At 32.8% G+C, this 15,787-nt stretch overlaps 3 protein-coding genes across 3 annotated transcripts; 1 reads left to right on the plus strand and 2 right to left on the minus strand.

The window, feature by feature from the left end:
* Positions 1-712: 712 nt before the first annotated feature.
* Positions 713-1,717, minus strand: LOC130950215 (uncharacterized). Its single transcript, XM_057878740.1, has one exon. The coding sequence runs from the start codon at positions 1,715-1,717 to the stop codon at positions 713-715; it is 1,005 nt and encodes a 334-aa protein (XP_057734723.1).
* Positions 1,718-6,887: 5,170 nt separating this feature from the next.
* On the plus strand, positions 6,888-8,512 carry LOC130949115 (cinnamyl alcohol dehydrogenase 1). Its single transcript, XM_057877934.1, has 4 exons — positions 6,888-7,036; positions 7,125-7,466; positions 7,571-8,010; positions 8,096-8,512. Exons 1-4 carry the CDS (start codon positions 6,948-6,950, stop codon positions 8,296-8,298), a joined length of 1,074 nt encoding a protein of 357 aa, XP_057733917.1. The 5' UTR covers positions 6,888-6,947; the 3' UTR covers positions 8,299-8,512.
* Positions 8,513-10,670: 2,158 nt separating this feature from the next.
* On the minus strand, positions 10,671-14,642 carry LOC130947884 (uncharacterized). Its single transcript, XM_057876599.1, has 10 exons — positions 14,326-14,642; positions 13,849-13,916; positions 13,581-13,606; positions 12,700-12,790; positions 12,257-12,352; positions 12,108-12,176; positions 11,825-11,883; positions 11,608-11,730; positions 11,149-11,220; positions 10,671-11,068 (listed from the first exon to the last, which is right to left on the minus strand). The coding sequence occupies exons 1-10, from the start codon at positions 14,422-14,424 to the stop codon at positions 11,004-11,006; spliced, it is 768 nt and encodes a 255-aa protein (XP_057732582.1). The 5' UTR covers positions 14,425-14,642; the 3' UTR covers positions 10,671-11,003.
* Between the last annotated feature and the right edge of the window lie 1,145 nt (positions 14,643-15,787).

Genomic DNA, 15,787 nt, shown 5'->3' on the forward strand with positions numbered 1-15,787 from the left:
TATTCTGTCGTCATTTGCCTGAAATTTGACACAAAGGTGAACAGTGGATACGATAGCACAAAAGGAATTTAAAGACGGTCTACCCAGGATTATATTGTATGGGCAGGGGCAGACAACCACTAGAAAATGCACATCTTTTGTTTTGCATAGGGGATGCTCTCCTATTGTTATTTTCAACCATATGCTTCCCAGGATGGAAACTCGTTCCCCTGAGAAGCCAACCAACTCTCTTGAGGAGGGTTGCATCACATTTGTGCTAAGTTTCATTTTCTGGAAGGTGGAGTAAAAGAGGACATCCACGCTGCTGTCAGGATCAAGTAACACTTTCCTAACGAGGAGATCTCCTTCTTGGATTGATATCATCACGGGATCGTCGAGGTTGGTAGTTGTTGCTTGGTAATCCGTTTGTTTGAATGTTATGGTAGGTATAGCTGGTGGCTGCGTGGTTGTTTCCTCCATCTTCTAGACCGCTAACATGGTTCTATAACTTCGTTTTCTTGCCGAGTTTGTGTGTCTGTCTCCTGCGAATCCTCCCAAAATGCAGTTTATAACGCCCCTTGTTGGTGGTGGCTAAAACCTGGTCTTTTTTGTAGTATTCGGATTTTTTTTAGGTTGAAGGTCGGTAATGTTTTGTTGAGTCTATTGTATTCGGCCGCCTATATACTTGTCCATGTGACCTTGTCTGGCCAACCTTTCCAGAAGGTCTTTGGCATCACGCACTCGTCGGTTGTGTGGCCGAATTTTTTATAGAAGGCACAGTGTTTCGATTTGTCGACGTATCTCTGATCTTGATACGAGCCTTTTTTCTGCTAGGTGGCTTGATGATTTTTGCATTTAATATCTCCTTGATGATGTCTTCTCTCCTGGTATTGAACTTAGTATAGGAATCATATTTCGGTGTCAACTTGAAGGGCTTCTTATTGTCTTTGTGACTCGGTGTCTTGGGGTATTTTTCCTCTTCTCGCCAAGGTTGTGGTTTGTCAGCTCGCCGAGCTTCTCTAAGCTCTTTGATTTCCATCTGGCCAGCCGCCATTTCACGGAACTCTTCTAACGTTCTGGGTTTGGTTACGGCTATTGTCTCCTGGAATTTGCCTGGTCTAAGGCTACTCTTCAGTGCGCGGAGATGCACCTTGGGATCGAGATCTGGGATCTCCATGGTTGCTTTTTTGGTGAACCTTGTCATGTAGTCCTTCAGACTTTCATGTTGACCTTGTTTAATGGTGCTGAGGTAATTCGACCCGTGCACATATATTCTCGAAGCTGCGAAATAGTCAATAAAGGATCTTGCCAAATCTTCAAAGCAAGAGATGGAACCTGCAGGAATCTTAGAAAACCAAAGTAAAGCGATACCATCTAAATAAGTTGGAAAAGTTTGACAGAGTACAGGGTCAAAGGCACCGTTAAAGAACATCATAGATTGAAACTTTTTGATGTGTATACGTGGGTCGCCGAATCCTTCATATGGTTTGAGCTCGGTGGGAAGCACGAAATTCTTTGGCATATAAACACTCATGACACCTTCCAAGAAAGGGTTATCAAGTGTAAGCTTCTCCTTTGGCAGAGTAATCTCTAGTGGCTCTGTTCCTCGAGCATGAGTACTACTCCCTCCAGGATTCTTGGACGATTGTTCAACTATTTTTCGAACCTCGGCTTGAAGAACTGCCATCATCGTCATCAGTTCAGCAGGTGTGGTCTGCTGGATTCCGTTGTCTGCCATGTGTGGTAGTCTTGAAAGAAAAAAGAAAAAATGGCAGAAGGAGAAAATGTGGGTCGAACAAGTCGGGCCCCACGGTGGGGCCAAATGTTCTTACAAAGGATACTCTTTCAAGCTATAGCTCGGACGTGCACTTTCTCTGTGAATTTCTCTGGCTTGGAAGGTTATCCTCGGAACTGGAATGGGCTTAGCGTGGAACCTGCAAAAGAGACTCGTTACTCAAGTTAGTAATTTTTCTTAAGAGAGAGTAAATAAAAATGAGAGCAATAAATTAGTATTAGAATATACATTTTCTCAATGCTTATAGAGTGGTATTCTCTGTCTTCCTCCCCTTGAGGAGGGTTAGATGATTCATTTATATAGTCAAAAGAGCGTTGGCCTCTGGCCGTTATGCTGAGCTGGTAGCCAGATTTTTAAGAGAGCTTGAATGCAGTTTGTTGAGGCGAGAATCTCGGTTGTTAGTGATATCCCGAAGAATCTTTTGCCATTAGGTAGTGCTCGGTCAATGCTGCTGAAGCCGAGGTTGTTGGCATAAATCACCACCAATACACGTAAACCGCGACTGCCAGCAGCGGTTTACGTTCTTCCCTAATCCGCTATTATCAGTAGTAGTTTCTATAGAATTATAAAAAAATGCATTTGCGTTTCGGTATTTAAAATTGTGTAATTGGATAAATTCCTCCTCCACTTTATTTATTTAAGTAAATTGTCTTATTTTTCATGTATTCTCTTATCAGTAACTATTTTTTATAGATATTTTTGGTGGTTTACTCTTATTTTAAAATTTCATCCTTAACTAGAAAAAAATATATTATATTGATTAAATGGTGAACACATTTATGTTTAAATAATCTTAAATTTAAATTTTAAATGCATATAACATATTTTTACAATTGTTTATATTTTTGGTAAAATTATTAATAAAATTTTTTCAATATAACCTACACATACCTATCATTTGATAGAATTTAATACATAACTATTAATAATCATATTAAGTATACATTAAAATTAGCTATCAAAATTTGTTACTAATATAAATATATATTATAATATAAAATATATATTAAAAATAAATTATACCATATATATATTTATATATAGTAACTAATTTTAATAATTAATTTTAATATATAAATAATATTTTGTTATTAATTAATAAAGTTAATTTTTTAACTTGAGTTAGTTACGACTTGGGCCACCAACGATCAACATCTTCAACAAAAATATTCTCTTCCTTTTCATCCACCCTTTCTGCATTTTATTTCTCTAGTGTGATGAAATAGTAGTTTAGTTTGTTTGGGTGAATATTTTAAGTTTTTATTAGTTCATCAGATTAAGTAATAAAAATTACACATTTGGGATAATGTAGGGATAATCTCAAAGGACTCACATTGATTGTCCGGTATTCTATTTTCCATTTTCTGCCTTCTGTCAACTAAAAAATAAAAAAATCTATTTCTCTCTCTCTCTCTCTCTCTCTATATATATATATATATATATAGCTGAATAAAAATAAATAAAAATATTATATGTTGATAATGATAAACCTTCAACTCTTGCTTTTATATATATATATATATACACACAAAAGAAAATATTAAAAATTGGTTCACGTCAAATCATGCACCTAACTTTTTTGCTGAAGTATCCAAAAACAAACAGACACCTAACGAAAAATTTACCGAAAAATAAACTAACTAAAGAGAACATGATAATATTGTAGCAGGAGCGTGTGAATACTTCCTTATATAGATAGTTAGATACATAGATAGGTGTTATATTAATTGGCTTCTAATTAATTACCAATTACGAACAAAAATTAATTCATATTAATAGCTAATAGAAAGAATTCTACTCCTAATTATTAGTAACTCCCTTCTTTCTACAATTAGCAAGTTATTAGTTCAATTAATAACTAATAAGTTAAATTCACTGAGAGAAAAAGAACACGAAATGGAATAGGAAGTCCCAGCAACTTTTGGACCACAGAAAATATAACCATTCATTTATTTTTATATGCAAATACTGAAATAAAATTGACGTATGTATGATGCAATTTTAGTAACCATATGCGCATGCGCAAACCGAGCTTAATTGGAAGAATTCTTTCCGTTTATAATTTCTGTCACTCAGATATATTTGTTGCCTCAAGATAAATAATCAGATGCAAAAGCAATATTTTCTCCTTTATATGAGTACAACGCACCGAAAATATCTACTTTTTTATTTATGTTTGAAATAAATTTTTAAAATAAATTATTTATGAATATATTCATCTTATATAAAATAATTTTATATATTTTTATTTATATTGATACCAAATAATCTATAAAATAAATTTTTTTACAAAATTCTTATATTTAATAAAAAAAAGTATAATATGCAATAAACAAATAATTTAATATCTATAAAAAATAAACTAAAATATTTTAAAGTGAATTTTATATATATTCACTAAATATTGTCAAATTAATAATAATAATAATAATACTCATGAGCGGAGTAAAAAATATCTATCCATTTGTTATAAAAAAAATATTTTATATAAATATAACATCTAAAAATTTTTAGATAATTTAAAATATATGATTAAATCATTTAATACAATATATACTTATATTGTGACTATCATTTTTATATAAAAGTATTTCAATACGGGTAATCCCAAAAATATGGCACTAGTTAGCTTGATATATTATGTATAAAATAGGTTTAAAAGGGTAGGGTATATTTAGTTTGTATTTTCATTTTTACTTTTAAAATTTTATAAAAAATAAAATTTTCACTCCTTCATATTTTTTCATTCTTGTACAAAAATTACTAAAAATAAGAAAGACTAAAAATAAAAATAAGAATCATTGAACAAACACACTTCTACATTTTTTAACGTATTCCAAGGCACTAGGCTGCTAGACAACATTGGTGAGAGTGAGACAGCAGATTTTGTTTCCATTTTACATAAAAGCTAAAGACCAAAACTGGAATAACAACTCAACGCTATAATTTTTTTAGATATTAATAAAATTTTAGTGTAATATTCCGTTATTAAATTTTATTAATATCTAATAAAATATATGCCAACTAGATTTAAAACGAACAAAATACTTTACTACTTTTATTTAAAAAGATACCCTTAAAATTAAGAGGGAGAATGGATCTTTTTAATTTTTTTAATAATTAAGAGAGTAAATATGATCAATTTTATTGTTAATGGAGATTAATGATGGAAGAAAAATTTATTTTTGGAAGGATATCTGGTTGCGTGATGGTTTTTTGAAAAATTAGTTTTTGAGACTCTTCTCAGTTTCAAACAAAAAAAAGGTTTATTATAGGGAATTGTGGGTTTTGGGATAGAATGAGTGGATATAAAATTTTCAATAGAGATAAAAGTTATTTCAGTGGGAGTTAAATTTAGTGAACCAGTTACATGATACACTAAGAATGATCAAACTTGATTATGGAAGAGAGGATAAAGTTGTGTGAAAATTTGATAACTAGAGAGTCTTTTTTACTAACTCGTTTGTGCAGGTATTGCAGGCGAAAATAATTTCGGAGGATATAACAAGTTACAGCTTTACTAGGACAATTTGAAAAGGGTTAGTGCCACCAAGAGTGGAACTGTTTGTTTGGTTTGTACTGAGAAGGTCAATACAAGGGAGAGATTGAGCCAGTTTGGGATGATCAACCAAAAAGATGTTGTATGCGTGTTATATAACAAAGATGTGGAATATGGACACCATTTATTTTTTGGTTGTGACTTTTCTTGGCAGGGTTTGGTGTGTTTAGCTATCATTTGTTAGTAGGCTATGGTCGTGCTAGGGACGTTGAAGGAGCATTTCCTGTGTTGGACTAAGATATCTGTTAGTAAAGAGGTGCGTAAGAGATGGATGATGTATTTTTGTGCGATTATTTGGAATATCTGATTAAAAAGGAATAGAAGAATTTTCCAGCACAAAAAAAAGGAGTGGATGAGATTATCCATTTGTCCTTTACAAACTACAAGAAGTGGTTAAGTGTGGATCTTTTTTATTGTTGATGGTAATGCTGGAGATGACAAAAGAATAAAGTGTAGAGTTCTTTGAGTTGCCTAGTTCTTTTTATATAGTTTATGTTGATCTTACTTTTTGTCTTCGTATGCTCCACATGATGTGTTGAGCTAATTTCTTTAAAAAAAAGTATGATTTCTCATTATTAATTTTATAAGCAGGATCAAGAATAAATATGAGAGAAAGCATTGAAAAATTAGAGATAATACTTTACACTCTTAATTTTTTTTTAACAATTGAGAGGATTCATTTTCTAAGAAGAGTGCTAGAGAGGCAGCAAATTTTGTAATTTGTAGTCATTAATTAACTATAATTATTACTTTTAATGGTATAAAATTTCATCCAATGATATAAAATTACTAATTTTTTTATTGGTTAAATACTGGTATAATTTTAATAAAAATGTTGACCTCTAAACTTTCTTTAAAAGTAAATCATAATAATAAAAGTTTAATATTATTATACTGTCATAATAAAACAATTGATGTATCCAATTAGATAAAATAAAAATTTACATGCAATTTTTTTTAATAATTAAAAATAATTAAATAATTTAATAAATTTAATTAAATTATTATTTAATAATTTATTATTATTATTTTTGTATAAAAATAATTATATATATTTATTTTTAAAAATATTATTAATATATTAAAATTAATCATCAATATATTTATATATAAATATATAATTTAATTTATTTTTAATATATATTTATATTTTAATATATATATTATATTTATAAATAATTTTAAAAATTAATTTTAATATACACATAATATAATTGATTTTATTTTATATAAAATAATTAAAATAATATGAGAGATTTGACTAAAAGTGAATTTGGACAAATATAAAACTATCACTTATAAATCAAAATCAGTTATAAATATAAAATATATGTTAAAATTTAAATATATTTTAAAAATAAAATAAATTATATTTATTTATTTATAAATATATTAATTATTAATTTGAGTGACTAATTTTAATTTATAAACAGTATTTTGGATTAAAAAAAAAAGGTGCAGAGTCACTCACCTACCACAAGGTGGAGCCCACCCACCACCTTGGTATTTGGCATCATGTATGGGACCTTACTTTTCTTTATATATCCTTCTGATCTGCAACACCCACTAAATCTAAAAGCTAAGATCCATTCTCATTGAGATTCACAAGAAAAAATGGGTAGCCTTGAGGCCGAAAGGACAACTGTTGGATGGGCAGCTAGAGACCCTTCTGGTGTTCTTTCTCCATACACATACCCTCTCAGGTAATTAATAATCTCTTCCATCACTTGTACTAATTAACTAACCAATCTCTCGTGTCATTCAAAATTAAATTGAAATCCATGCATGCAGAGACACGGGCCCCGATGATGTTTACATCAAAGTTCACTACTGTGGACTCTGCCATTCCGATCTCCACCAAATTAAAAACGATCTTGGCATGTCCAATTACCCTATGGTCCCTGGCCACGAAGTCGTAGGGGAGGTTCTCGAGGTTGGCTCCAACGTTACGAGGTTCAAAGTTGGTGAGATCGTGGGAGCGGGACTCCTCGTTGGCTGCTGCAAAACCTGCTCTGCATGCCAATCTGATGTAGAGAATTACTGCAGCAAGAAGATCTGGTCTTACAACGATGTTTACATTGATGGAAGACCCACTCAGGGTGGCTTCGCTGAAACCATGATCGTTGAGCAAAAGTAAGTAGCTTCTTCATTCAAGTCCTTGTCTTTATGCGAATCCTCAAATACCCATCATTTGATATGATGTTTTGGATGTTCAACGTTCACTGTTTTCTGTTCAGGTTTGTTGTGAAGATACCAGAAGGCATGGAGCCAGAGCAAGTTGCGCCATTGTTGTGTGCAGGTGTGACCGTGTACAGTCCACTGGCGCACTTTGGGTTGAAGAAGAGTGGCATGAGAGGTGGAATATTGGGGCTTGGTGGAGTTGGACACATGGGTGTGAAGATCGCAAAGGCACTGGGTCACCACATCACTGTTATAAGCTCTTCTGATAAGAAGAAGAAAGAAGCACTTGAGGATCTTGGTGCTGATAGCTACTTGGTTAGCTCTGATTCTTCAAGCATGCAAGAAGCTGCTGATTCACTTGATTACATCATTGACACTGTCCCTGTTGGACACCCTCTTGAACCTTATCTGTCTCTTCTCAAGCTTGATGGCAAGTTGATCTTGATGGGTGTCATCAACACCCCTCTTCAATTTGTTAGCCCTATGGTCATGCTTGGTAAGTAACTACTTCTGAACCAACCACTCTTTTGATTTCATATACTGGTTTTAATGTTAATATTGGTATTGGGGTGTGTGTGTAGGGAGGAAATCAATCACGGGAAGCTTCATTGGGAGCATGAAGGAGACAGAGGAGATGCTGCAATTCTGGAAGGAGAAGGGACTGAGTTCGATGATTGAGATTGTGAACATGGATTATATCAACACAGCAGTGGAAAGACTGGAGAAGAACGATGTGAGATACAGGTTTGTTGTGGATGTTAAAGGAAGCAAGCTTGATCAGTGACATTATTACTATTATACCAACTAAACAAGTTTGATGAAGAAGATTATATATGGGGTGCTATGCATAAACCCGATTAAGTAGTTTCTTTGTGTTTTGTTAATTCATGATTACTCTGTTTCCTCTGTTTCCTCTGTTCAAAGCTATTTCTGATACCAAACTTGTTATTATTTTGTAATTGGAGTCTTCTTGATGAATGAATGAATATTGAAAATGATTTTCATTTTCCATCCGTTTAAAGTAGAAAAGAAAAGATTATGGATTAGGGTAGTGGCTCACCAACTTGAATTGAAAGGCGTGGAAGAGTGTAAGTCGTTGAGTGACACCACCCACCTAATATTTGAAAGTGAAAGTGAAAGTGAGACATTCTCTCTCAGCCACACACGTAAGTTAAGTGGAACATGCTTCGTAGCTTATACTACACTTTATAGCTTCGTATTCTTCGTTTGCATGATTGAAAACGTTTATTGAATCAGCAGGATTGGTAATTAGAGATTTAAAAATTTAACTGAAATTTAATTATCAAATATAATAATGATAATAATAGTATTTTTGTTTAAAATATATATTTTCTAAAAATTATTTTCTTTTTAAAAGTTAATCTTTTAACTTTTTTCAGAAAAAAAATCACATTAGTTTATCGATTTTATCAGATTTTAACAATTTTTTTAGTCTAAACCAAAATGATCATATGAATAATTTTCAATTAATTCAGTTGAACCAATTAATTTGATCTAATTCTCAGATCAATAATGATTATTATATTATGACGAGGCTGGTATTTTGTTTCTTCAATAACTGCCCAAGATTTAAATATCTCTATTACACAATATTAAATACAAGAGTCACCACGAAAGTACAATGAGCAATAAATTAAATATTATTGTTTTTTAATCCAATGTTTCACCAACTTATAATGTAAAACAAGTGTACGCACTCTTATGGTATACGAAAAATATCTATTAAATATTATTGTTTTTTAATCATTTTTTTTAAAAGTTATAATTTACATTTTATTTTAAAAAGATATTTTTAAAAAAATATTTTTATATAATAAATAAAAATATTTTTATATTATTATATTTAAATATAATTAATAATAAAAATATTATTTTGCATAAACTTTTTTTTTAAATTCACCCAAACAAATTCTATGTATGCTGACACTAAAATATATTATATACGGGTATATTTGGCCACAGAAAACCATCCGTTTGTAAGATAATATAATGATGCGAGGGAAAAAGATGCCACAGTTGCTCTTTGTAGAATGAACCAATTCCATAATTTGATTAACAGATGCCATTTATGAAGATTCTTTCTATTATTTCTTCAGCACTTCGAGATTAAACTTATGGATCCACCCTTGGATGACCGTTTTGACTAACTATTTAAATTTTAGTTCTTACTTAAGCCAACTCTGATTTTATCCAACAATCAAGTTAGTTAATATGATTTATTTTCCCCCCATTCATGTAGCTGGTTGTATTTCGGAATCAAAAGGGCGCCTTCAATGCATTGTATCTAAGGCAAGCTTACCCCCTTTAGGGTGTAGTCACTAGTATGTGTCCCAGAAACGACCATTTCTCTCCGTATAGGTGTAGCAACTTCAACTATGAATGACAATATTATATTATATAACGACGTGCATGTATGTCTCACTGGGCATTTGGCATTATTTTTTCCTTTTAACCTTTCTTAATACCATCTAATGATTAAGAGACAGCTTCATTGCATGACTTTATCTCTTGATATAAATTAGTCATTGCATTTCATTTCCTTACGCGACAATTTGTACATATTTTAATTTCACCTACTCCGCACAAGAATAGGCAGAGAGTAACCTAAGGAAATATTTAGTCAATAAACTGCAACAACCAACAACAGTGAAACAATTTTTGTTTAATATCTTTCAGTTGCGCCCTGCCCTGACCATGTAAATGAATTTTACATGTGTATTCAATTACATATCACCACATCAATAAAAATAATTATTTTTAACAATGGACACGTGAATGATCATCTGTACATTCTCTTTCAACAATCAACACGTGAATGATCATCTAAAGGAACTAATATAATTAAACGACGGTGTACACTCTTAATGCATCAAAATCAAACGCCTTTTAATTTTTTCTGACCTTCCTCAACTCTAACCCTAATTACTTATTAGGACCAAAAGCTCAATAGAAACAAACAGCGCACGTACAAAACGCAAATTACAAATGTAATCTAATCAATGTCTATCTCATAGTATTACACAATGAAATGATCATAAGAGAATTAACTTTAAAGAGTACTCTAGCATTTAACGATACGATGTTTGATCATGACAGGAGTATTTTACACACAATTATCAATCTATCATGTATGAATTTTGATGAAAATAAGAATATATTTAACATAAATGTTCTTTGTTAGGTAAAAGATAACAGATTGATAGAAAAAATTCATTACAATGGGTATATTCATTTTAACAAATATCTTTCTATTCAATACTGTAAAAAATACACTGGCTATCTTGAATTACTACAGATCCAACTTCTATTGGGTGGTAGGAGGCCTAAATTGAGACATTTCCAAGCTATAGCATTCGCCAAACAAACAATCAAACACTCATCCATGCCATGCCTTCTCATCTTGTAGTCTTAGAATACCCTAATAAGCTCAAGGACACTTGACAGGTCAAAAGTTGAAACCGGAATGGATCATATTTGTCGGCTGAAGTACACATTCATGAAGTATCTAGAAGGATTGAAGCCACTCAAAATCACTGCAAACCGAAAATTGAGTTTATTGCGAGATTAACACAGCGTGAAAGAACAAAAATGACAGACGTATTTAAATACTTACAAATGGGAGATAGGACAATTACAACACCAATCGGGTAAAGGAAAAAGGTGGTCCTCTCCAAAAAGGGCAGAACTACAGCCACAGACGTCAGTCAATTAGTTCACTATTATTCCCACTAATTCAAATTCGAGCTGAAATTAAATTCCTAAGAAACAAGTTTCCCACAAACATTCTTAACATCCAGTTATTCCGTCACCAGCAATGGAAACTACACTGAAATATATTGTAACATCCATATATAGAAAAAAAAAAAAAAAGACAGTCCGATGCACAAGCATCCTGTGTTAAAGCAGGGTCTGAGGAAGGGCTGCACTCAAAAGGTGTAATGTACGCCGCTTAACTTGATAATTACATTAGTGACTATATATATACAATCCCGAAAGTAATAATCAGTTATTAAGCCAAGAACCTAAAATAAGAGAGACAGAGAGCAAGCAAGAGAGAGAAGAGTATTATTACCATCGTAACCTAAAAAATTTAGATAATGATAGTATGATGCGCCCACCATGAACAGTAGATTTGACAGCAAAACTGGAATGAAGCCATGAGCCACCAATAGAGGAGACAGAAAATAATGGATCACTGCCAAGGAACCAGAATTAGTGCCCCTCTAATGCGAGAAATATGGCTGCCAACATTATGACAGAATCTTATAACATAGAGAGTAAGAAATTACCATATAGCAATACAAACATTGGGAAGAAAGAGTTACAATGCACATCAAATGCATACATCCTTCCATGAAAGAAAAAAATATCTAGTCAGCCACTAGAATATAATAAATAAAATCTGAGACAGGTGACCAATTAAATCCCATGCTTATCAACGATGTCAAGCCTTTAAAGAAGAAGTGCCAAATTAAGTTTCAACAAAGATCAGGACATGCTCTTGAAATTTATGTATGCAACTAAATACTGTTAACATAGCAGGTAAGCAGGAAATAACATCCTGGACCTTACCATTCAACACGCTGTTCCACCACATAACTATTTGGAGCCTCTTCTCGAAGATAGGCATTAGTTAGGAACCTGTAGATTGCAGATCAGCTTTAATATCAAGATCTTAAAAAAGAAATAGATGTATTATTTACTTTTGGAAGTTTCCTTACCAACAAAAAGTAGCTAGAAATAACCCAGTCAAAAAGAAGTGGAAGAGCAATACTGAGAAGACAACAAAAATTGCATGTGCACTACTATGATCATACCTGAAAATAAATGGCAAAATACAGAAAAGTTAAGATTAGAACAGTGTAGCACTTGCTGAACTCAATAAGGAGGCAAATAATATAAGTCTAGAAACAAGTATTTTCAGATTTGCTAAGTCATACATTTCGAAATATAAAGCAACACACAGGTTCAATGAGCCTGTTTGCTGGTGCTTGTAAAGTTTTTTGAAACAATTACCCTTTAGCTGCATAGATGAAACACAATGACTTTCATTTGTGATTATATGTTGATTTCGCATCACAATAGTTAAAATGTTTTATTTTTTATTTTTCCTTCCAATCTAATGATGATAAGACACCACCAGCATGGTGTAAGAGAAACTTACGCTGCACAATAAGCCAGAGTTGAAATGGCCAAAAGAAGGCTGCAGATCACAACAAAAGCAGGGTCGTCACGTGCCCATTGGTTCTTGGTTTCTGATACCAAATAAGGCAAAAGAAACAAATTAAACACCTTTTATGAAACACACAGAAATTTGCTCTTCAAAATAGATACTTATGTAAGAAATGGTTTCCATTTTTTCTGAAACAACTGTGTAATATATCACCAAATTAAGTTGATGACGAAACATCCTTAACAAACATCATTAAGGCTCAAGTTCAAAGGCATAGTGATATCTTCACTCAAAAGGCAGGTTAACTGTAAAATTATTAATTTTTACCCCATTATTACTGTGAACAAAATTGATCAAATTGCTAAAATGTACTAATAAATCTTAAGAGATACAACTAAAGGGAATGTAATAGAGGGATGAGACTCATATCACTTGACATTCATAACACCTTCTGTTTGAGCAGCAATATTGCCAAAGCCAGACCATGTGAGTGAATTTCAGGATTAAGAAACTTCAGCAATACATGATTAGATAAGATGAATAACATATCAGCATCCTTTATCACTAAATGCATTTCTAACTTGTTACTTCATGCACAATGCTTTTATCAAGAGTTTACCGAGGATAACATCTATTTGTCATCCCCACACCCCAGATCCTAGAACATGTGAAATATGCATGTAACTAGCATAAGTGTTGCAGATAATAACCCAGTAATACACATGTAAAAAAGAAGCTCAATAAACATTGTTGGACTATTAATTTTCTATAAATATTTACGGCATGATAGAACAAGATAATCATTGAACTAATCATGATCTATAAATATTTACGGCAAGATAGAACAAGAAAATCATCAGAAGAGGACGTACGTTTATGATACTTTGTATGCTGGTAGCTGCATCCATTATCCAGTTCCACATCAAGTGCACCAAAAAAGGCAAACAGAAAAACAGGTAATTCAGAATTCCAAGCACATATACAACCCAGAACATCGGAATAAGTCTGTGTGTACACCATACAGTGGTGCAATTTGTCAAATAAAAGAGGGATCATACTGTTGTTGGAGCAGATCATCATAACAAAATGTGTTTTTAGCTATTTTAAAAGTAGAAAATGCTATATGTACTTAATACTTACACAACTTTTGGTGACGTACATAGATGAAGCATTTGCCAAAACGTATATTCGATATCCATTTGTTGCCACTACAATGCATAATCAAATCACAGAGAGAAAATAAAGAGTTAACAAAGTAGAAATTAGAACTAAAACATATATCAAGATATATAAATTTCCAGTGCGCTGTTTGGATTTCCTTATTAGAATCATAACACAGAATCCACAACAACGAAAGGCATCCACACCTGCTTCATCGGACACAGATGAGCAGTGAATTATGACTATTCAATTCAGAAATTCAGAATCAAACCTACTTAATCGAACTATTTTAGAAGTCACAAAAAAGCACGAGTATTAGAGCTGAACCTATTCGGTTTCCCATGGCAACAGTTGTTGGGGAAAACGTTGTATGGCATTAGCAATGGTAGAATGAAATGTGAATTGGATCTTAGATATGAAAATTGGGAAGGAAGTAAGAGAGATGAGAGAAAGAACCTTGATGATTCTACGGAGGTAGGGAAGGAGCATGGGATTAGGTCGAGAGGAAGAAGAGGAGGACGAAGCGCGTCCTTTCGAAGATGATGTGGGCAACATCCTTCTTTGCCTTCTTCACTGTTCACAACTCTTCTTCTTCTTCTTCTTCTACTTCTTCTTCTTCTCTTCTATTTTGCTAAGTCAGCTCAGAACAGAAGTCGATCCAGGATTCTTTCTTCCCTGCGAAATTCGAATGGCGAATGCCAGCACTCTGATCTATGAATGAATCTCTCTCTTTCTCTTCTCTCCGGTCGCTCAAACTCAGATGCGAGATGGGCAGGGACCATATAGTAAAATCAAACTTAGTTACATGAACTTGGGCCCTCTACCGGATTCCACAGCACAAAGAAACATAGCTCGTTTTTAGGAAAAAAGTAATTTTGGGCCTAAGTGTTTTAGGAAATAAAAAAAAAATAGCGAAGTATCATTAATTCTACTGACAACAACTCAGTTGCGGTACATTTCACGTGAAGTTGACTCTCAGTTATTAACTTCACGTGAAATCGACTGCATCTGAGTTTTCACCTATTCAAAGTTACGCATCCAAATTTTTTATTTAACTAACTCTAACGACGTTAAATAATACATTTTAGATTCATATACCAAATTTATTCGGTGTTTGCTACGATACGATGATAAATATATACGTACCGATACGTTTAAAATATGGACAAATAACATTAAGACATATGAAATTTATTTTTCATGTCAGTATTTAGTTTTTTCTTTTTTAAATATATAGTATATTACCGCTTTTACTAAAATACCCTTTTAATTAAATAAAAATAAAAAACATTTATTTATTTAATTTTATAAAAAGACTTAAACATATTTCCTTTATTTGATTAGACAAAAATACTCTTTTAAATTAATCAAATTTTAGAATTCAATTAATCCTAATTTTATAAATTCAAATAATTGAAACAACAAAACAAAAACATATTAAAAAACAAAAAATTAAAATTGTTCTTCATCTGTATTAAACATATTAAAAAAACAAAAAACTAAAATTATTCTTTGTCTGGGTTCAGAAACTTTCTCTCACACCTTGAAAGTTTCAATCTTCTTCATCTTCTTCTCTCCTCTTCCTATCCTCTCTCTCTCTCCTCCTCTTCCTCCTATTCCTATCCTTAGCTCCACACAACGCCTAAATGCGAACCCATCCTTCCTATCATCCTCGAGCTCCGCTTTCCTCTCTCCGTCATCGATCTCACTCCCTCACCTTCGTCCATCTCCCGCCGCCGTCGCCGAAACGAGCTTCGAAGCCACCGTCATTATCGTGCAGCTCTATTCCACCATCGTGCAGCTACTGTTTCAATTTTGAAAGCACCGTCACGCAGCTCGGTTCCATCGTCGCCAGGCTCGCCTCCTTTTCCGTCGAGCAGCTCTGTTCCATCGTCGCCGGCACTATCTCTGTTCCACC

This window comes from Arachis stenosperma, chromosome 9, assembly GCF_014773155.1.
Source record: "Arachis stenosperma cultivar V10309 chromosome 9, arast.V10309.gnm1.PFL2, whole genome shotgun sequence".
NCBI classification, from domain to species: domain Eukaryota; kingdom Viridiplantae; phylum Streptophyta; class Magnoliopsida; order Fabales; family Fabaceae; genus Arachis; species Arachis stenosperma.